Source organism: Macaca nemestrina, chromosome 7 (assembly GCF_043159975.1).
Source record: "Macaca nemestrina isolate mMacNem1 chromosome 7, mMacNem.hap1, whole genome shotgun sequence".
Classification (NCBI taxonomy): domain Eukaryota; kingdom Metazoa; phylum Chordata; class Mammalia; order Primates; family Cercopithecidae; genus Macaca; species Macaca nemestrina.
In genome coordinates, this window is record NC_092131.1 from 43255662 (window position 1) to 43276714 (window position 21053).

General features: G+C 50.5%; 1 protein-coding gene across 1 annotated transcript in view; it reads left to right on the forward strand.

The window, feature by feature from the left end:
• LOC105473699 (spectrin beta, erythrocytic) overlaps nucleotides 1-21053 on the forward strand; it is a 79096-nt gene that overhangs the window by 16676 nt on the left and 41367 nt on the right. Inside the window, exons 2-14 of the mRNA XM_011727630.3 lie at nucleotides 2844-2995; nucleotides 4148-4321; nucleotides 5272-5357; nucleotides 5750-5830; nucleotides 6184-6299; nucleotides 6714-6826; nucleotides 7652-7839; nucleotides 9760-9877; nucleotides 11198-11356; nucleotides 12576-12878; nucleotides 13596-13746; nucleotides 14349-15219; nucleotides 16358-16495. Coding sequence (XP_011725932.2) covers nucleotides 2844-2995; nucleotides 4148-4321; nucleotides 5272-5357; nucleotides 5750-5830; nucleotides 6184-6299; nucleotides 6714-6826; nucleotides 7652-7839; nucleotides 9760-9877; nucleotides 11198-11356; nucleotides 12576-12878; nucleotides 13596-13746; nucleotides 14349-15219; nucleotides 16358-16495 — 2650 coding nt within the window. The remainder of the gene's footprint in view (nucleotides 1-2843; nucleotides 2996-4147; nucleotides 4322-5271; nucleotides 5358-5749; nucleotides 5831-6183; nucleotides 6300-6713; nucleotides 6827-7651; nucleotides 7840-9759; nucleotides 9878-11197; nucleotides 11357-12575; nucleotides 12879-13595; nucleotides 13747-14348; nucleotides 15220-16357; nucleotides 16496-21053) is intronic.

Below are 21053 nucleotides of genomic sequence, written 5' to 3' on the forward strand. Positions count from 1 at the left end.
CCATGCTGGTGGACTCACCCCCTTTCCTGCACTGGCAGGGTAGGGCTCTGGAAATAAGGCCTGGCTCCTGGCAGGGCTGTGCTGAGGCCTCCTTCCCATGGTGGGTCCCAATAGGATGGTCTGGGTCCCCTGGGGACAGCAGGCCCAGTGCACAGCCACCTCTCTTCCTGTCCACACTACCGGGGTTCCCAGCCTAGCTGGCTCCAGGCCACCTGCCTCTCCTGCACTTGGAAGGCACGGGATGAGCGTCTGGGCTGTGAGGGAGTGAATGTGCTCAGCACACCAATGCCAGGCGGCTGGAGCCAGCCAGCTCATGGAAATGCCTCCCACCCAGGGGCCTTTTCTCCCCTTCCGATCATCATTAGCCTCTCGAAATATTTCCGTGTCTCAACATTGCAAAGCGTTTTGGGGCTCTGGGGATTCTGGGTGATTTCACTCCAGCCTTCAAATAAAAGGCAGCTAGGAGGCCACCTGCCTGTGCTCAAAACCTGAGGCTCCCATGTTTGAGGGTCCAGGGGGCATCATTCATGTGGTGAAAACTGGGGAGATCCAAGGGTGCTTTCTGATACTTCTGCACTAATAAATGCACCAGCCCAGTGGCCTAGAATTAATCCATGTTCCCAGCTAGAGGCACTCCCTTACCCTTTGCCAAGCACAGATAAATAGGTCTCAGCACCCAGGTAATGAATTGTTTGCATTCTTAACGACAGGAGTAGGAGGAAGCAATACTTTCACTTTGGGGGACACCTACATCTAAAGGGGCTAACATTTTTACCCCCCTTAGTCAGAGGCTCCGCACCTGACCTGAAGGGCTAGCTACTTAAAGAATAGATCTGGTTTCTAGGGAAAGAACTGTGGGACTGTGGCTGGCTCTATTGAATCTAAAAATGCCCCAGAATAAATGTAATTGCTTTCCGTCCAGTATGGCATCAAACCCCGTTTAGTTACATTTTGCCGAAGCAGCATTTAAAATCAGGAAAGTGGTTTAATTTGCTGCTGACAAAAGGGTAAGGGGAGTTTTCTCGCTGAAACTTTGCACAGAGGCCCAGAAAAAATGAGTGCCGTTTAAACTCTACATGTATTTAGGATTCACACAGTCGGTAGTAGTACTTTTCCTCTTCTTGGAAGTCTTATTTAGATGGCTGCTGTAGAATTCTTCATGTATGACTCAAGCCCTCGTCATATTTATAATAGACTCTGTCTGCCTCAAGGATGGGGACCGTCGGTCTTGTCCTTGAGTTCCCCACTGCCGCCCAGGGCCTGGCACCTGACGGTTGTATGGTAAACATTTGCTCTATGGGTACACAGAAGAATCAAGGGTCTGAGTTCCTAATACCAAAATAGCCATGAAACAGGAAGACATCTGATGCAGCAAGCCTCAGGAACTGCCAGGATTCTACCCTTGAGGCAGAACTGGCTGAGCTCCTCTTTTTGTTATTGTTGAATCAGATATTTAATAATTTAAAAAGCCAGCCCTTTCACGGCTGAGGCTCAGTTGAGCACACAGCCTGCTTCTACCGCGCGGACACCGCTCCTGGCTAGGCCACTCCAGGTGCGTCCTGGCTGTGATCTCCCCCACCCAGCCATGTACCCTCCCCAGGGATCCTCCACAACCTCCAGGCCCAGCCTCACTGCCAAGTCACCTCCTGCCCTGAATCTTCAAACCTAAGTGCCCAGAAGCCAATTGCCACCAAACTGTTCATAAATCCAGAGAGGGCTCACTCCTCTCTTCTCACCTTCAATTCTATCTTACTTGTTTTTCTTCTTTTCTGCTACTTTTCTTTTTTTTCTCCCTCTCTCCTCCCCTATCCTTTTCCCTTTATTTTGTGCCATCCCAGTCTTCTGTCCTGTCTCTAGCATCTTGTCCGAGCTTCCCCAGGTAATGCTCATGCCTCACTTGGACAGACCACCAGCATTATTTGTACAGAGGCATTAAGAAGTACCCCACCTGATCTGGTACAGCATGGGCCAGGGGCTTGGCTTGGGCTGATGCTGATTTAGGGTGGGGATGTCATGTCACCTTCCCAGGGGTGAGAAAGACAGCATAATGCCACGGACAGCCCTCAGCCCAAACCTTCACTATCCTTACCCCCACATGAATCACACATGCTACATATCCTGTTCCCTTGCTCATCATTTTCCTCCCCCTACCAGGAACTCCTTGAGGGCAGGAAATTTGTTTTACCTCTGTGCGTCCTCAGGCCTAGCACAGTGCTGCCACATAATAGGAACAGAATCAATGTTTGTACAGACAGCCACAATACAGCTATGGAGTACTGATGGTGTGCCAGGTTCCAGACACTGGAGACAGACAGGTGACCAAGACAGATTTCCCTGGGCTCAGGGAGCATCCAAGAGAGAGAAGGAAATGTAAATGCAGGGAGCGGGGCACAGGAGGGGAGATGCAACCCAAGTGCCATTTACACCGGCTCTTAAAGGATGAATTAGTGTTAAGTGAAGGAGGTGGGGCAGAGTGGAGGGGCTCAGAGAGAGCATTCTAGGCAGAGGGAATGTTTGATGGGTGGATGGGTAATCCTGGCATTGAAATCTGAATTCAGTGGCACAACAGTACAGAGTAGTCTGACTGATACAGGGAAACAGATGCTGAATTAGGAGTGTCCTGATACTGTGCATAGAATATGATGGCAGTGGGAGTGATCTCCTTACTGCCTCTGTTCTGGTGGCTTGTGGACCGGTATTGCTACATCTTGATGGCAAATGCTCCCAGGAAGGGAGTGGACCTCCTCTGGCAAGCATGGGGCTTAAGGTAAAACCCCTTGGCCCCATGTCACATGGACCCTGCCAACCTCAGGCACCTCACCAAGGTTCTTCTCTCCGCCTAGATGAGCGGGAAGTTGTTCAGAAAAAGACCTTCACAAAATGGGTGAACTCGCACCTGGCTCGAGTGTCCTGCCGCATCACCGATCTCTACAAGGACCTGCGGGATGGGCGCATGCTCATCAAGCTGCTGGAGGTGCTCTCTGGAGAGATGCTGGTAAAGTCCCTTCCGTGGGCCCCGGGGCTGCTGCCATCGGCCCCTCTTCAGCAAAGGCATGGTTTGCGGGCATCTCAAGTTCTCATGGCCTTCCCAGTTTTCTCTCTGCTCCTTTGGGAGGCTCTAATACTTAGAATGGGAAGCATCCATGTGGCTGACTGGGTTCTCTGAATTCTTCCCAGAACTTCTTGCCTCCTCTGACCACTCCCACCCCTTCATGCTTCTCCCAGAAGCCATGCAGAGCTCCTGACTTTCACACTGGGCTCTGGGCATCTGTAGCTGGCCTGTGATGGCCTGGCCCTCAGTCTGCCTATTGGGCTAAGATGCGTCTCTCTTGAAACCAAGAGGAAAGTGTGGAAGCCATTTTGCTGTGTTTTACCACCCTTGCAAGTGGAAATTTATTAGAGGCTGTCTCAGTTGTAAGCCGCCAGCAATACTGTTGACCCCAAAGGAGAAGTAGGTGAAGGTTTATGTTTTGCTCAGCACAGAGTAAGCTTTGTGTCCTTGGGCCTGTCAGGCAGGACCCTCTTTTCCTCCATTTCCCCCATGTGTAAAATGAGGGCAACGATACCTGTACCTGATGAAGTTATTCTGAGATCCTCAGAGTCTGAATGAAAAGGCTTGAATGAAATGCCTTTTCAGCTCCGTGCTGAAGTTCTACCTCTCAACCTGCATTGAAATTCCACTAGAGAGAGTTACCATGGGGAACCCATCAGATGATGCAGTTATCATCAGGGGAGAGGTGAAGGTTGATTGGCAGGGATGAACCCATTATCAATCACCAACCTAAAAGTCACTCTTAACACTGACTGGCAGTAAACAGTTCTTAGAACTGTGCCTGGCACATAGTAAGTGATCAGTTAACCATATGTTATGCTATCTTATGCAAATGCCATTTATCGCCCACTCAGAGGGCTTTGTTCAGCCCTGGAAGGGCACTGATGCAGCCTGGTTGCCGATCTCTGGGTGCTTGTTGGAGGGAATCTCTGCTGAAAGGAAAGCACTGAATAGTGTCAATGAATGACCATGGGACTTGGAGTTTGGCCAAGAGGGTGGAGAGTGGGTGCTTATGACAGGAGCTGGTCCAGGCTGTAGCCTCTGGGATGACTGTGCAGTTCCTCCATGCCCACGGGGGCCACTGCTGTCCCCCAGCCAAAGCCCACCAAGGGGAAGATGCGCATCCACTGCCTGGAGAACGTGGACAAGGCTCTCCAGTTCCTCAAGGAGCAGCGTGTGCACCTGGAGAACATGGGCTCCCATGACGTTGTAGACGGCAACCACCGCCTGGTCCTGGGCCTCATCTGGACCATCATCCTCCGCTTCCAGGTAGGTTCCTGGGGGGCAGAGGAAGTCGAGGGAGCCCTCAAGGCTGCACAGGGCCTGGGAATCTTCTAAAATGGTGAACAGAGTGGGGATGTTAGCGCACATTCGGAGAGTCTGTAAATCTGCCATGTGGGACAGTGCTTGTATCACCCCAAATCGTTGAAGCTAAGGGGGAGCTGCTCACTCAGTAGTATAGTCTTTTCAAGGAGAAGATAGAAATCAATTGGTAGCTGGGTTGATATCTGGCTGGAAGATTAGCTTTTTAGCCTCCTCCCCCTACATATGTAACTTCTTGGTTTTTGAAATAATTAGATTCAGAAATTGCAAAAATTGTATAGAGGATCCGTGTGTATATTTTCCAGTTAGAAACTTTTCTCTTCTCACCCTGAAATTCAAAGTCCAGATAATTTGTAAGGAAATTTAAAAAGGGGAAGGGGAGGAAAACAGGGGGACAGAAAGAACCTTGCCCGAGGAGGTGAGGGCAGGAGAAAGAAGACAGCATACAACTCACGGACTAAAGACTTCAACCAAGTGGTCCTGGATGTCCGATCTCACTCTCCATGGATGCGTAAAATTGAACAACAATAGCAGCAGAGTTGGGGAGAATGGAAAGGCAAGAGGAGCTGCTAATGAAAGTGCAGTACTCACCAGCATTCATGTTGTTCCACAGCCTCAAGGGGCATTGCACGTCCAGAGGAGGAATCGGGGCATCTCGTCACTGATGCTCCACATTCTATTAGAGTTATCCAGTTACAGCTGTCTCATCCCTGCGCCATTTTGGCTGACAGAGGCAGGGAAACAGGCTGCTGGGGCCCAGGGCCTCAGGGTGTGGTGTTGCTGTGGGGCTGGCAGCTACAGCAGAGGGATGAGGGAGGGAGCCTCCCAGGGACAGCAGGAAGGCACAGATCCAGATGCGAATTCTCGTCAAATCTCTCTCGTTCTCCTACCTTCAGATTCAGGACATTGTTGTCCCAACTCAGGAAGGTCGTGAAACAGCCAAGGATGCGTTGCTGTTGTGGTGTCAGATGAAGACGGCAGGGTATGCCCTGGGAACCAGCTGTCAGCACATCCCCCACCAGCCCCTTGCTCCCCACGAGCACTGCCATCCCCAGAGGGACACTAGATATCATCGTCCAGAACTACAGCTGCCTGCCTGTAATGGATGCGAAGTCTGTGCTGAGCTGATTCTCTGAGGCGGGGAATACAGGATTCTCTTCCAAAGCTGCCTGCAGGCAGACTGGGGGGTCTGTGCGGTGTTCACATCTGATGGAGGAGCCTGTGTGTGTGGCTTAGCTGCTGCCCCCACTTGGTGACCTGGCTCAAGAAAGGACAGTTCCATTTCTTTCCTAGTATATTGGCCCTCAGTTTGTACACTTGTTTGGGACTACGAAAAATCTAATTCTTAGCTCTTACTGTTTCTCTTGGATGCAGCTACCCTCATGTCAATGTCACCAACTTTACCTCCAGCTGGAAGGATGGCTTGGCCTTTAATGCCCTGATACATAAGCACCGGTAAGAGGGAGGGGACAGCCACGGGGACTGACTGAGACAGCCTCCCTGGGAATATTTGGACACATTGCACTTAACATGGAGTCACAGAAATGTGACCTCCGCTGTTCCTTCTCCTGTCCCCTTCAGCACTCCACAGCACCCCCACTTTCCTTAAATCGCAGCGTGTCTGCCACCCACTTCCCTCATGTGCCAAGGCTCACACCTGCCCCCTCTCCTCTGCTCCCGTCTCTTCCTTTCACTCCTCTTGCCCGACCAACTCCCTGCCTCTGCACAGTGTCTGCTTCATGCTAGGGCTGCCCTGCTGGTGGGGATGCTGTGGCCACTCCCTTTTCACAGTCCAGCTTTGTCCCCAGGCCCGACCTGATCGACTTTGATAAGCTGAAGGACTCCAATGCCCGGCACAACCTGGAGCACGCATTTGATGTGGCTGAGCGCCAGCTGGGCATCATCCCGCTCCTCGACCCCGAAGGTGAGCCACACCCACCCCTGCCAGCTTTGCTGCAGCAATGAGGGATGCACTCGCTGTGCTAGAGGAGCTCAGCCACAGGACTTCTGTAGGCCGGCCCAGGTGCTGGGCAAGCTGTGGGCACAGGGAGGGGCAGTGGCCGGGCCAGGCTCTGCTCTGGGCCTGCTTCTCTGCTCCATGCTGGTTCCCATGCCTGCCTGGTCTGTTTGGAGATGGACTTTGGATCTTTCTTCTTTTCTTCTTTTGTAATTTGTGGTTCTAAAATGGATTTCATCACATTCTTCCATTCTTGCTCTGTTGGTTGTCACCTTGTGCCTGTAGCTGAACTTCAAGCTGGAGGAATGAGGGATAAATCCTCTAAGCCTGACTTTCCTGGCTTCCAGTTTGGTCCTGAGAGTACACCCTTTTCCCTAACAGATGTCTTCACGGAAAACCCTGATGAGAAATCCATCATCACCTATGTGGTGGCGTTTTACCACTACTTCTCCAAGATGAAGGTGCTGGCAGTGGAGGGCAAGCGTGTCGGCAAGGTACAAGCTGTTTTGGAACCAAGGTGTCACCCTTCCCCTGTCTGCCAGATCCACACAGAGTGGCCCCCTTTCCAACCTAAGAAAGGGTGAAGAGTACAGCTCCCCTACCCCCTAACTTCCTCTAAAGCTGCCCTTGGCAGCATTGATGGCTCCTGAGCTGAATTCCAAAGCAGGTTGATGGTCTGTCCTGAAAGGTACCACAGGCGGCTGCTCTGTGCCTGGCGTCCACCTGGTCCACCTGAGATGCATATCTCATGAACATCCCTACAGGAACCCTCCAGGCTTTTATGTGGTTTGTTTATTGTGATCGCCGACCTCTTAGGCACCCACAGTATACCAGAAACTCACCCATCGGTAGAGACCCTCATGCCAGATTCCTCTCCTCTGCTAGATAGATCCTTAGCTCCTAAAGGATATGTACCATTTCTCATTCATCTCTGTGCCTCGTGTTTAGTAAAGACAATGGCTGGCAGCCCTTGACTCCTCATGAACATTTAAAAATAAACAAAACCCCGGCCCCCAAGTGGCTGGCATCCTGGCACAGCAAGCTTACCAATCTTCTCTCGCACTGGGGAGGGGAGCTGCTCCCAATCCCTAACAGGCCAGCTCGCTGCCGATTGGCAAGAGGAGGGCTTCACCCACTTCCCGTCCACTCCTGCTGCCCTACCAACAGTCTTGGGCTCAGGGAACAAACCCAGCCTAGAGCACTCCGGGGCTTAGGAGGTGGGAGCCCCATTTCAGGGCACCTTGATGGTGGTCCTCATTGGTATCCTCAATGGTGGCATTGCCCTTCTGATGAGAATAAGTAAGAAGGTGATTCCTTAGGTTATTGACCATGCCATTGAGACTGAGAAGATGATTGAAAAGTACAGCGGGCTAGCCTCGGACCTGCTCACCTGGATCGAGCAGACCATCACTGTTCTGAACAGCCGCAAGTTTGCCAACTCACTGACGGGCGTCCAGCAGCAGCTGCAGGCCTTCAGCACCTACCGCACTGTGGAGAAGCCACCCAAGTAAGGGCCTTGGAACACGGGAGGGTGGTCCTCAGTGGCTGGGAAACTGACCACCAAAAGGTAGAGCCAGGTCCTGGGCCTTATGAAGTACATCTACGAGGCACACGCTCAAGATTAGAGAGCTGCACATGTATCACCTGCCTCGTGCCCCTCTTCACCACTCTCCTCCCAAGCCACCAGCTTAGAGGAAACCAGCATTGATGAGAAACCTCGACTCACGACCAAAGACAGTGGTTCCTCCCAGATCCCTGAGGAGGAGCAGGAAGGAAATCATAGGCTTCTGAGTCTCTTTGAATAATCCAGGCTGAAAAGCTCCTCTCTGGTCTGCCACTGAGCTGTGGGCTTGTTTTCTGATGAGATGACCTCTGTGCTCTCAGCCCCTGAGCTCTCTGCATGGGGTCTTATGGATCATCAAGTTCATCCTTCTTTTCCTCTCCCATCTGTCACTGCTCAGCAACAGAGCACTTAGCCTGCTTCTCAGGAACTCTGCCCTACCCTAGTGCGTGCAGAGCGTGTGTGCATATGCTTACACACATGTGCATGCAAACAACCGTGCACACACATGCATACCTGCGTACACACAACCATCCATACACACAACTGTGCACCCATGAACATGCATGCACACACAACCATACACACACAACCGTGCACGCATACATATACACATAACTATACATGCATTTGTGCGTGCACACACAACTATGCACCCATGCACATACATATGCACACACAACCACATGTGCAAACGCACATACATATGTACAACCACGCATGTGCACACGCACACACACACAAACATGCACACATACACACAGGGCGTTCCAGCTTATCTGCCTTTAGCTTGTCCAGCTCCTTTGAAACAGGCTTCTAGCTCATTGGTGGTACCTTCTGCTCTGCTATTCCCCCCCACCCTCCACACTCTCCATTCGTGACTCTGAAATGGGGAAAGGTGAAATGCTGACTCTAGGATATACTATAAACAAGTATCTGGTTTCTGGTCTGACACCAACCCATTTCTGAAGCCCTAAATCCAATACAGTTAGCATCCCCTATGAGTCTACCAGCCACTGCACACGGGGTGTTCTCTCTTGGCTGTGTAGACAGTGCTTCATGGCCACAGTGCTCTTAAGTGCCTGTGAGCACTGAGATCCATTAGACTGGGCTCAGGGTGGGGACATTGCATATAGCTGATCCTTGACTGCCAGGTCAAGGATGCAGAAATGGGGGGACACTTGGGTACATGCAGAAATGTGGAAGTACCTGATACCTGCAGCCTGTACCCCACATGCTAGACAGCAATCCTGCTGCCAATTCTTGTCTCCTACACCTACAATCCTCTCAGAGCCCAGCCTTTCCTGCCTTCTGGGAAGCATCTGGCCTGCAGGACTTGCCAGGAGATCTGGCTCATTAGGACCTGGGTGAAAGCTGTTTTCAGTGTAGTATGCTCTCCCACGGAAAATGCTGCTTCTGGGGTTTTATTGACTCACTCAATAAGAAACTGACCAGAGAGCTAATAAGAAGCCCTCATCACTTGCAGAACAGAGAAGGGTTTTTTTGTTTTGTTTTGTTTTGTTTTGTTTTGTATTGATCAGTAAAACTTGATATTTACAGGAATTACCAGAATACCTCAGCTTCCCATGTAGAAGCAAATGATAAATGCTATGGTGGCCATTGTGTTTCCTTTGGTTTATATTGTAAAGACCCAAACCCCTATTAGATCTTAGTTGGTGAGAAGGATAGATGTTTTAACAGGTAAGCAGACCTATAGATTCTCTTTAGTTTTTCTGTGTTTTTAAGGGAAATATGCTTTGCTATCTAAGCTTCAAGATGCCACAGTTCCGTATTGACTTCAGCAAAAAAAATTGGCCATGAGATATGAGATTAATACCAGTCTTCCTACCTCTGTTTTCTTGACAGGTTTCAAGAGAAGGGGAATCTAGAAGTTCTACTTTTTACCATCCAGTCCCGGATGAGAGCCAACAATCAGAAAGTGTACACACCCCACGATGGGAAACTAGTGTCTGACATCAACAGGGTACCACAGCATTTTCCATTATGCATTGATGGTGGATTGATTGAATTCCTGATAAGGACACAGTGAATGGTCATTGGACCAGATTAAACCAAGCCACTTTCTTTGGTGTTATTAATCCACATGTTGACTATTTGGGGGAGTTATCTGAACCTGGTTCTGAGGGGTCAGACTCTACTCCTCCACCCTCCTTTAATCCCCCTGTTCAGATGCCCTGAGTCCCTGAGTCCTTTTTTTTTTTTGGAGACAGGGTCTCACTCTTCCACCCAGGTGGCAGTGCAGTGGCACAATCACAGCTCACTGCAGCCTCACCCTCCCGGGCTCAAGTGAATCTCCCACCTCAGCCTCAGTAGGTGGGACTACAGGCGTGCACCACCACACCCAGCTAAATTTTGTATTTTTTATAGAGACAGAGTCTGGCAATGTTGCCTAGGCTGGTTTTGAACTGGGCTCAAACAATCCTTCCATCTTGGCCTCCCAAAGTGCTGAGATTACACATGTGAGCCACCACACCCAGCCTCCTAGTCCATTTTTTTTGGAGTCAGTTTTATAGCCTGTCCTCTGTAGAACCTTGAGTTTGTCTTTGAAGATGGAATATTAACTACTTATAACCAAAGGAAAATGCCTATGACATTTCAGAGGCTTGGAGGCTTACCACCACCTGGCAGTTCATATTGAACGGAGGTAGCCATTAGTCAATAAGAACTTACTGAGCATAGCCAGGCACGGTGGCTTAAGCCTGTAATCCCAACACTTTTGGAAGCCGAGGCAGGCGGATCACGAGGTCAGGAGCTCGAGACCATCCTGGCTAACATGGTGAAACCCCGTCTCTACTAAAAATACAAAAAATTTAGCCGGGCGTGGTGGTGGGCACCTGTAGTCCCATCTACTCGGGAGGCTGAGGCAGGAGAATGGTGTGAACCCGGGAGGCGGAGCTTGTGGAGAGCTGAGATTGTGCCACTGCACTCCAGCCTGGGCAACAGAGTGAGACTCTGTCTCAAAAAAAAAAAAAAAAAAAAAAAAAAAAAAGAACTTACTGAGCATTCAGAGAAGTGAAAAACATTATTTTGGGCCAAGAGTCTGAGGCAGGTTTAGGGGAAGAGGGAAGTGAGACTCATGAGCAGTGCCCTCTGAATCTTTCATGCGTCCAGACATGAAAGCCAAAAGGCTTTTAGTGATCTTTAATCTGTTACCACGTCACCCAAGAGCATCAGGTTGTACCTCAATTCCAGAAATCACTCAGTGTTGGGTTAAAGAGGTGGAGCGTCCAAACTGAGGCGTTTCTCCTGTACCCCAAGAATTCTCATTCCACCCTTTGTGCAGGCCTGGGAAAGCCTGGAGGAAGCTGAGTATCGGCGGGAGCTGGCCCTGAGAAATGAGCTCATTCGGCAGGAGAAGCTAGAGCAACTGGCCCGGCGCTTTGACCGGAAGGCTGCAATGAGAGAGACCTGGCTCAATGAAAACCAGCGCCTCGTGGCCCAGGTAATGAGGGACATGCTTTGGGTGACAGGAGAGGGGACATTCTTCAGAGCCCCCAGCTTTTGGCTGGGCTGGAGTCCAAGCTGGCTTCTCACAGCCTCTCCTTGTGCCTTGCATCCCAGCTCCCCCATGATCTGGTGGATCAAGATTTGCATCTGGGGAGGAGCTCTCCAGGATTTATTAAATCTCATTTTTAGGAAAGAGCCTTGGAGTCTAGAACTGGCTGCTGAAGTTGTCTTTTGTGGGCTTGTAGCGTCAACTACAGCTGGGGTTTGAGTTGATGTTAAATCGTGGTTCTTGGGGGATATGGTAAAATCACAGACTGCACCTTGTCTGTGTCGGGCATGCCTTTTGGACTCTGGCCTCTGGTGCTGTGACATAATTCTAGCTAAGAATGGACCCCAGGGCTGATTCTTCATCAGAGCACCTGTTCCCTCTCACTTAAAACTTGGAATCAAATTAGATTCTTTCCAAAAAGGGGCAACGAGTATTCTGAGAGCACTGGAGAGTGTATGCGCACCTCAGAGAGCGTGTGAATAAACCATCTGTTTGCCGGTGCATGGTTTCTGAGTGAGAAGCAGCCCCTTCCTGCCCCAAATCCAACAAGTCCACTCAAGGCAGGGTGGGGAATGCCAGCAGGCCACCAAGGGGCTCCATTAGTAACACACAGGCTGCATCTCCCACACGGGTGGCACAGGGAGTAAAATCACGAACTTGTCGCCGGGCGCGGTGGCTCACGCCTGTAATCCCAGCACTTTGGGAGGCAGAGGCGGGCGGATCACCTGAGGTCGGGAGTTCGAGACCAGCCTGACCAACATGGAGAACCCCCGTCTCTACTAAAAATACAAAATTGGCCGGGTGTGGTGGCACATGCCTATAATCCCAGCTATTAGGGAGGCTGAGGCAGGAGAATTGCTTGAACCTGGGAGGTGGAGGTTGCGGTGAGCTGTGATCGTGCCATTGCACTCCAGCCTGGGCAAACAAGAGTGAAACTCCATCTAAAAAAAAAAAACAACAAACCATGAACTTCTCTTAGAGGCTCTTGTAAGACATTACTTTTTGGAATTTGGGTCTGATAAGACAGCTGCGAAAGGAAGGCGGAGTTCTTGGGAATGTGCTTTCCCATCTAGCACTGGTTCTGAAGGGACCCGCCCTTTCCCTGCATTTGGGGATGAGCCCTAGAGTGTCTCACTGAGCTGCCTGTTTTTCTCCCATGGGGCAGGATAACTTCGGGTATGACCTGGCAGCTGTGGAGGCTGCCAAGAAGAAGCACGAGGCCATCGAGACTGACACGGCTGCCTACGAGGAGCGGGTGAGAGCCCTGGAGGACCTGGCTCAGGAGCTGGAGAAGGAGAACTACCATGACCAGAAGCGCATCACGGCCCGCAAGGACAATATCCTGCGCCTGTGGAGCTACCTGCAGGAGCTGCTGCGGTCCCGGCGCCAGAGGCTTGAGACCACCCTAGCACTGCAGAAGCTCTTCCAGGACATGCTGCACAGCATTGACTGGATGGATGAGATCAAGGTGGGCCCTGGGGGCCACCTCCTGCCATGCCCTGCAGCACTCACGTTGGGTCTCAGGGGCCCTGCAGTTAGCATAGGCTTCCTTAGACACCTCCCAGCCAGTCATATATCTGAGTCAAAATAGAGAAACTGAGGCAGCAGTGTCTAGCTGCACTTGCCTCTGTGCCTCTTGGTCCACTCTGCTCCAGCAGGTGATACCAGCCCAGGTCCATGGTACCCTGGTGATTGAGAAATCTTGGGTTTGTGGCAGCACCGGTGCCAACCTGCAGGGCCTTGAAGAGACATACATTAATCAGGAACCTGGAGAATCAGGCTCTTAGTAATTACAATTTGACTCTGGTTAGAATCCAGACCTCCCAGCGTAAGGGCAACCTCTCCTCTCTCTCTGCCGTAGTGAGTCTCAGCAGAGGACACACATCAGACTGCCCCTGGAGCTTTGTGAAAATACACATGGCCAGGCCCCAACCCTGAGATCGATGCAGTAGATGAGTGTGGGCCTTGAGCATCTGTAAGATGTTCCATGGATGATGCTGATGGGCACCCCCAGTAGACACTCCCCCTCTGGAGCTTCTTCCATCATCAGCAGCAGCCCTTTTCTGGCTGCATTAGGCTCACCCTTGCTCAGACACCAGGGACATGCCCTTTGCAGGGGTCTCTTCTCCTAATGTGTAGGTCTCTTCATTTCTCCTCATTTCCTTTCTGCTGTTCTCTTTGCCAGGCTCACCTCTTGTCTGCCGAGTTTGGGAAGCACTTGTTGGAGGTTGAAGACCTGCTACAGAAGCACAAGTTGATGGAAGCTGACATTGCCATCCAAGGGGACAAAGTGAAGGCCATCACTGCAGCCACCCTGAAGTTCACTGAGGGGAAAGGTGAGACCAAGTCTGTCTCCCCTGTTAAGGCTTCTGATGCCAGAGCCTCATCCTCTGGCCTAACACCCCAACTTGGATAAATCTCCTGGAACCAACTTTAAAGTTCTGTTTCTTTCATCAAATAATGGTCCGAGAAAGAAGCTTGAGGGACAGTCAAACTCTCTAGAGAGCCGACCACTGCTTCCATAACCTATAATCACCAAGGAGCCATCATCTGTCCTTCATTCTCCTTGCTAGTTCAGGTCATGGCTGAGACAATTTAGATTTCCAGATTCTTGTTTTAAATAAGAGACCTCACTGCCTCTTTCAAGAATGACCTTGAAAATTTTTTTAAATTAATTAAAAAAATAATTTTATGCTGTACATTTCTATTAAGAACTAACCCCACTTTTTATCTTCCTTAACCCTGAAGTTCAGTGGGAAATAATTATAAAGAATCTGTCTGCCCTCTGAGCAACTGGGACCCCCCTGCACCCAACCCCAAAGCCCCAGTGTCATGGCAGCTTCAGGTTTGTGTAGTTCCAACCTGGCAGCTTATCTGAAGCGTGCCCATAAATGAAGCCCATCCCCCACTTTGTCCTCCTTCCCCCTATTTCTTCCAGGGTACCAGCCTTGTGACCCCCAGGTCATCCAGGACCGCATCAGCCACCTGGAGCAGTGCTTTGAGGAGCTGAGCAACATGGCAGCTGGGCGGAAGGCCCAACTGGAGCAGTCTAAACGACTCTGGAAGTTCTTCTGGGAGATGAATGAGGCCGAGAGCTGGATCAAGGAGAAGGAGCAGATCTATTCTTCCCTGGACTGTGGCAAAGACCTGACCAGTGTGCTCATCCTACAGCGCAAGCACAAGGCTTTTGAGGATGAGCTCCGTGGGCTGGATGCCCACCTGGAGCAGATCTTCCAGGAGGCTCATGGCATGGTTGCGCGCAAGCAGTTTGGGCACCCGCAGATCGAGGCCCGCATCAAGGAGGTGTCGGCTCAGTGGGACCAGCTGAAGGAGCTGGCTGCCTTCCGCAAGAAGAACCTCCAGGATGCTGAGAACTTTTTCCAGTTCCAGGGCGATGCGGATGACCTGAAGGTTTGGCTGCAAGACGCCCACCGGCTGCTCTCTGGTGAAGATGTAGGGCAGGACGAAGGGGCCACACGGGCCCTGGGGAAAAAGCACAAGGACTTCCTGGAGGAGCTGGAGGAGAGCCGTGGGGTGATGGAGCATCTGGAGCAGCAGGCCCAGGGATTCCCCGAAGAGTTTCAGGATTCCCCAGACGTGACCCATCGGCTGCAGGCCCTGCGGGAGCTCTACCAACAGGTGGTGGCCCAGGCAGACCTGCGTCAACAGAGGCTGCAGGAAGCCCTGGACCTGTACACGGTGTTTGGGGAGACAGATGCCTGCGAGCTGTGGATGGGCGAGAAGGAGAAGTGGCTGGCCGAGATGGAAATGCCAGACACCCTGGAGGACCTGGAGGTGGTACAGCACAGGTCAGAGTTAACTCATCTTTTCCTCACCTCCCTGCACCCAGGTCTGGGCACCATCTCCCACCTAGTTTGGTAATAGTCTCTGGATCAGCAAAGGTCTCTTTGAGAGGCCCTGGGATGCCCTTTGTTGCAAAGTCCAGGCATTGGGAGTCACAAGTTCTATTCTGGCTCTGTGGTCTGGACTACTTCACCCACTGGGGCCTTGCGTTCCTCAAACAAAGGGAATTTCTCTAGTCCAGTTATTCAGTTACTTTTCAGCGATAGCAGTCTTTGCTCAGATGAATTGTGTATGGAACCCCTAGGTCACACAGAGGAAAAATGGAGCTACTCTGGAGAAGGAGGTTGAGAGGCCAGGACTCTGCCAGCTCTAGCCTTTCGTGGCAGTCCCTAAGCCAGGGGACTCTGAGGGGCCACAGAGAGAGTTTGCAAACCCCCTGTCTGCAAGGCCACTTTCACCCCTGGTGTTCTGATTTCATCAGTACCCCAGATGGTGAGGCACGCCCCAGTCTGTGAGGCATCTCCACAGCCGAAGCACAGAATTCAGGGAGTCAGGAGGAGGAGAGGCCACTCTCTGGAGCAGTGCCAAGGTGGTGCTGCACTGATGCTGGAGAATCCTGGGCTCTTACCCTTGAAGGATCGGCCTTCAGAACCACAAATTCCCCCCAACCACCACCCCAGCAGCTTTTCCTTATCTTACCCAGGAATGGAGCACCTGACTGGAAAGGGTAGCTTTCGGATCAAGATGTCAAGGCATTGGACTCAGAGTCCAAAAGCAACAGCCAGAATAGTGGAGGCCTGGAAGGTGGCCCTTGTGACAATTGACATCCCCCACACAAATATACAGTAACCTCTCTTCAGCCCTCCCTCCCCTTCATATGTCTCTGTTGAGCCAGAAGCCTGTGTAGGAAGTAACTGACTCTCTCAAGGCCTGTTCCAGGCAATGCTAACTCACAAAATCAAACCCACGAACCAGAAAGGAGGGCCAGCATATCTGTCTTCTTCCTCCTGCCTCACCTGAACAAACGGTTTAGGCAGTGGAAGGAGAAAGCAAGAGCTACATGTTCTGGAGACTGGGGGTGCCACTGGCAAGGAAGTGTCTGCTGCTGCCTCACTCATCCTCATTTCCCTCTGCCCCTATCAGGTTCGACATCCTGGACCAGGAGATGAAGACTTTGATGACTCAGATTGATGGTGTGAACCTCGCTGCCAACAGCTTGGTAGAGAGTGGCCACCCACGCAGTGGGGAGGTGAAGCAGTACCAGGACCATCTAAACACCAGGTGGGGTGTGGGTAGGGCATGGGGCGGGGAGCATTGTCTCTCGACATCTGACACACTTCTGGGGGCCAGGCCCAAAATTTAGGCCACCTACTATGCACCAACACTTCTGTACCCTCAACATTCCTGTTTTTTTGTTTTTGTTTGTTTGTTTGTTTTTGAGACAGAGCCTCACTCTTTTACCCAGGCTGGAGTGCAGTGGTGTGATCTCGGCTCACTGCAACTTCCACCTCCCAGGTTCAAGCTATTCGTGTGCCTCAGCCTCCCAAGTAGCTGGGATTACAGGCGCGCAGTACCATGCCTGGCTAGTTTTTGTATTTTTAGTAGAGACGGGGTTTCACCACGTTGGCCAGGCTGCTCTCATTCCTGGCCTCAAGCGATCTGCCCACCTGGGCCTCCCAAAGTGCTGGGATTACAGGCATGAGCCACCGCCCCCCCACCAACATTCCTGTCTGTCTCAGCCATGGTTCCTTCCCAGTAGTACTGGAGTTGTAGCAGCAAGGAGGAATGATCGAGGTGTGAACAGCCCAGGGAGGGAGAGAAACGAGTCCTGGGAGGCTCGAATGCTGTGCCTGGGGAGGGCAGGGGTGTGTGTGTGTGATGGAGGGCACGTCCCAAGTGTGCCCAAACTCAGAATCAGGCCATATGCTTCTCATGCTATATTTCCCCGGACATTCTTGGGCAGAGAAAATTGCTTTCTGAGAGCTCTTAAGTACTGTCCATAAAAAAATGCTCCAGCCTGTGCCAAATGCAGTATTGATAATGAGGCTGGCTTGAATGAAGAGGAGAATTAGCAGGGAGCCTTAAGCAAGCTTTGTGGCCAGAACAAAAAACAGGCCCTGAGGAGCCTTTAGAGAGGGGGTGCTTTCAGTGTGGGGTGAAATTGCCCACGAGTTCCTAGAGGATCTTTGAGGACACAGCAAACGCCTGCATTCCCTGTCTTTACCCTGGGCCCTGCACATGCAATGCCACGTGTTCACCACCTCCCCACTACCCTGGCCCCTTCCCCACACTTGTGCCCCACAGTAGAGCCTTGCTGTGCCTGAGGCAATCTGGGAGGTGGGCCTGGAGAAGACTCCATTGTAAAGAAAGGGATCAGCACAGTGGAGACTTCACTGGGGGGTTAAGGGGAGGCAGCGATGACCAGAATTCTTTAGAGCCACTAGAATGGGATGATTGTCTTAGCAGCCCAAGCTGGAGAGTGTGGTTCAGGAGATTCCTTTGTCAATCTGATGTTTTACAAAGGAAGAGAATACCTCTTCCCTCTTCTTTTGCCTTGTAGGTCATGAGTTTTTGTGTGTTGGTGGGCAGGAGGTGGTAGAGATTATTGCAATTGCTGCATAATTGAGGAAAGTAGAGCAGGTCTAAACCAGAGAAACTTCCTGAGAGGAAGAACTCATCAGCTCAACAATGAACTATAGTCTGAGAATGTTGATCTTTACAGACCCCTAAAACAGGCCCCATCCCCAAGTGATAAATATCCAGGTACCTGCCATCCTTAAGTGAGAAAAAAACCTGAGGCATGAAATTAGATTAAATTTGAGAGTTGAAAGGGACCTGAGAAGTCACCCAGTCTAGCCAGCGATAGGGAACTCACTCCCTCACCCTGCAGCCTGTCTCATTTTTGGGCAACTCTTTTGGTTAAAAAATTTGCTCTTCCATTGAGTGGAAATCTGCCTCCTTGAAATGTGTACCTATTGATTCTGGCTCTGCCCTTGAGAGAGATCAGACTTACCCTGGTTCCTCTTCCGTGTATAGCTCTTCAGTTATTTTTCAGAACAATGCCCATTCTACACCTCCACCCCCAGAGTCGTCTTGTGCCTCTGCGGTGCTTTTCCTCAGGGTGCATTCTCCCTACCTCTGCATTATTCCAAATCCTGTCTCTGCCTGGGCCAGTCCAAGTCACTTGCTTTCCAGTTTTCCAGATGAAAAGCCATCTTTTCCTCCTTTGTACTGGTTTTGAGCTTCACATCCTATCTTATATTCTAATTATTTTTGTCCCCAAGGACTTTCCTACTAGACTATGTAAGCAAATGAAGACCTGTGTCTATTTACATTGCCCAAGGGCTTTGCACACCAAACACATTTTTGAGGTTCCTCCTGTTTGGAATATTACTTTCCTAGCTTTGCCCTTGGCTTACTCTTTTTATTCAGGTCTCAGCTCAAATGTCAGCTTATTGGTGTGACGCCCACTGACCACTCCATTCAAAGCAGCACATCCTTCTTCTCGCTGACCCCTTTGGCCTCTATATTGTTACCTTCTTTTATTTTTTTCTTTGCACTTATCACCACTTGATGGATTATAGACTTGTTTATGTCTCTAACTACTTGAATGAAAGCAAGGACTTTGCATTATTCTTTATTAATTAATTAATTAATTTTTTATAGAGACAGAATCTCACTCTATTGCCCAGGCTGGAGTGCAGTGGTGCAATTTTGGCTCACTGCAGCCTCAGCCTCCCAGGCTCAAGTGATTCTCCCACCTCAGTCTCCTGAGTAACTAGTGCTACAGATGCACACTACTATACCCAGCTAATTTTTTGTTTTTTTGTAGAGATGAGGTCTCACTATATTGCCTAGGCTGGTCCTGAACTCCTGGGCTCAAGTGATCATCCAGCCTCAGCTTCCCAAATTGCTGTGATTGACAGGTGTGAGCCACTGCACCCAGCCTGCATAGTTCTTTCCATATCCCTAGTACCTAGATCAGTGTATGCCACAAGGCATCTGAGAGTTGCTTGATAAATGCTTAGTACATGAGTGAACTGGGAAAAAACTAAAATTTTTCTGCCAAGCTTCTGTGTGAGTCATTCAAACACTTGATGAATGTGTGATCATCTTTCACCATCTGCATATTCCAGTTGAAGAAAAACCTGGCCCAGGACCAAACCTGAACTCTCGATGTCGCCTGACCAGTGCTAACTAGAGTGGCTCTATCAACTTCCTGCATCTCAAAGACAGTGCAGTGGCAGGGGCAAGTGTAGGTTTCGGAAGCACACTAGACCCAAACTTCAGTGCATCTTTGTGTGGCCTCCACCCAATGGCTACAGCGGGGCCGCTCCAGGAAAGGCCTGGAAAATCACTATGGCGCCTCTTGCCCGGGCACACAGCGAGACCCTCTCCCAGGAACACTTCCCTGTCGATTCCAGGGGTTTCAAACAAACGTGGAGAAAACTCCTTGATTTCCCAGCCTCAGAGCACCATCTGTGTGCCAGACAGGCACAGAATTCCCAGAGCACGGGGTCTTCATGGTCTAGGATGGGAGCCGAGAAATCTGCAGGCTGTCTGTCCTCCCTCATATCCCTGGTCTCTCCCAGCCTGTCTCTTACATCTCTCTGCAGACCTTTCAAATCACACTGGCTGCTGTTGTCACACCTTGGGAATGCACAACAGCGCCCTCTGCCTAGTCCATCTGCTAGTCCCTTGGCTTCCATCCCCAGAGGCAGGGGACAAAGATGAATGAGAGACTTGGTCCCATCCTTTAATTGGTCACTCCAGTGGAGGCATTGGGGGTGTGTTCACTGACTGGGGCTTTGTGTCCAGTGATGGGTTGTGTGGAGGTCACGTGAGCGACTGTCACCCCGTTGCTCCTTCCAGCTCCCTTAGTCCTCCTCTCTGCCTGGTGGGTGCTGTGTACATGAAACTTTATGCTATGTTATTTGTGAGCTTGTCTGAATATTTCTCTAAATCATACACCCCACAGGGCAAGGCCTAATTATGTCTGTATTCTCCCAGAGGCCAACAAAATGCCTTATACCCCTGTGGGTGTTCAAGAAAGATGGGTTCAATTAGAGAATGAGCATTCAGCCTGCGTATTACAGTGATGCAGAATGAGTGAACCTAGGCCCAAGGGTAGTGTCCCTAGTGGTCTGGCCCGGCTGATGGGCAGCTCTTTGAAAGAGGTTTATTGTGTACTGCAGACTGACCCCAGGCCCCCAGGCATCCACCAGACCTTAGCACATTTCCGTGTTTCATAGCAACACTGTGCTCGAAGGTTAAGATTATGTTAGTCTTTTAAATTATCATCACAGCTTATTCCTCCTCATTCTCTTCTTCCCTCTCCTCTTATTCATCTTCTTTTTCACCAGGGCATCTTTTCTCTTAGATCCAAGGTGATCTTTTTCAGGCCCTAGGAGACTTTGCATGTGGCCTTGGGCGTTTACATGGTTCCTCTAGGGCAGCTGGCGACCCTATGTCCTGAAGCATTCTTGAAGTTAATGTGAGCCTTTTAATTATTTTGATATTTCATAAACTCTGGGGAAATTGTATATTTGCCTGAAATCCAACTACATGCATAGCCTTTGCTTTCATGTTCCTTTACTTATGGTTGGAATCACATCACTAATTGCCCCCTGATGATCAAAAGATCTGATTGACAGTGATATATGTCTTGAGTTAAAATTGGATAAGTGAATTTTGCTCACCCACGCTTTGTTAGGTAGATTTTGTTTTTCTTTTCATCATACAAAGTCTGTGCGGGGAGATTTGCAAGAAATGTGGGAAGGGGTCAGGATCTCCTATGGGAAGAGTTAAGGGAGAAGGTGTCTCTCTCCTCCGGGCTGTG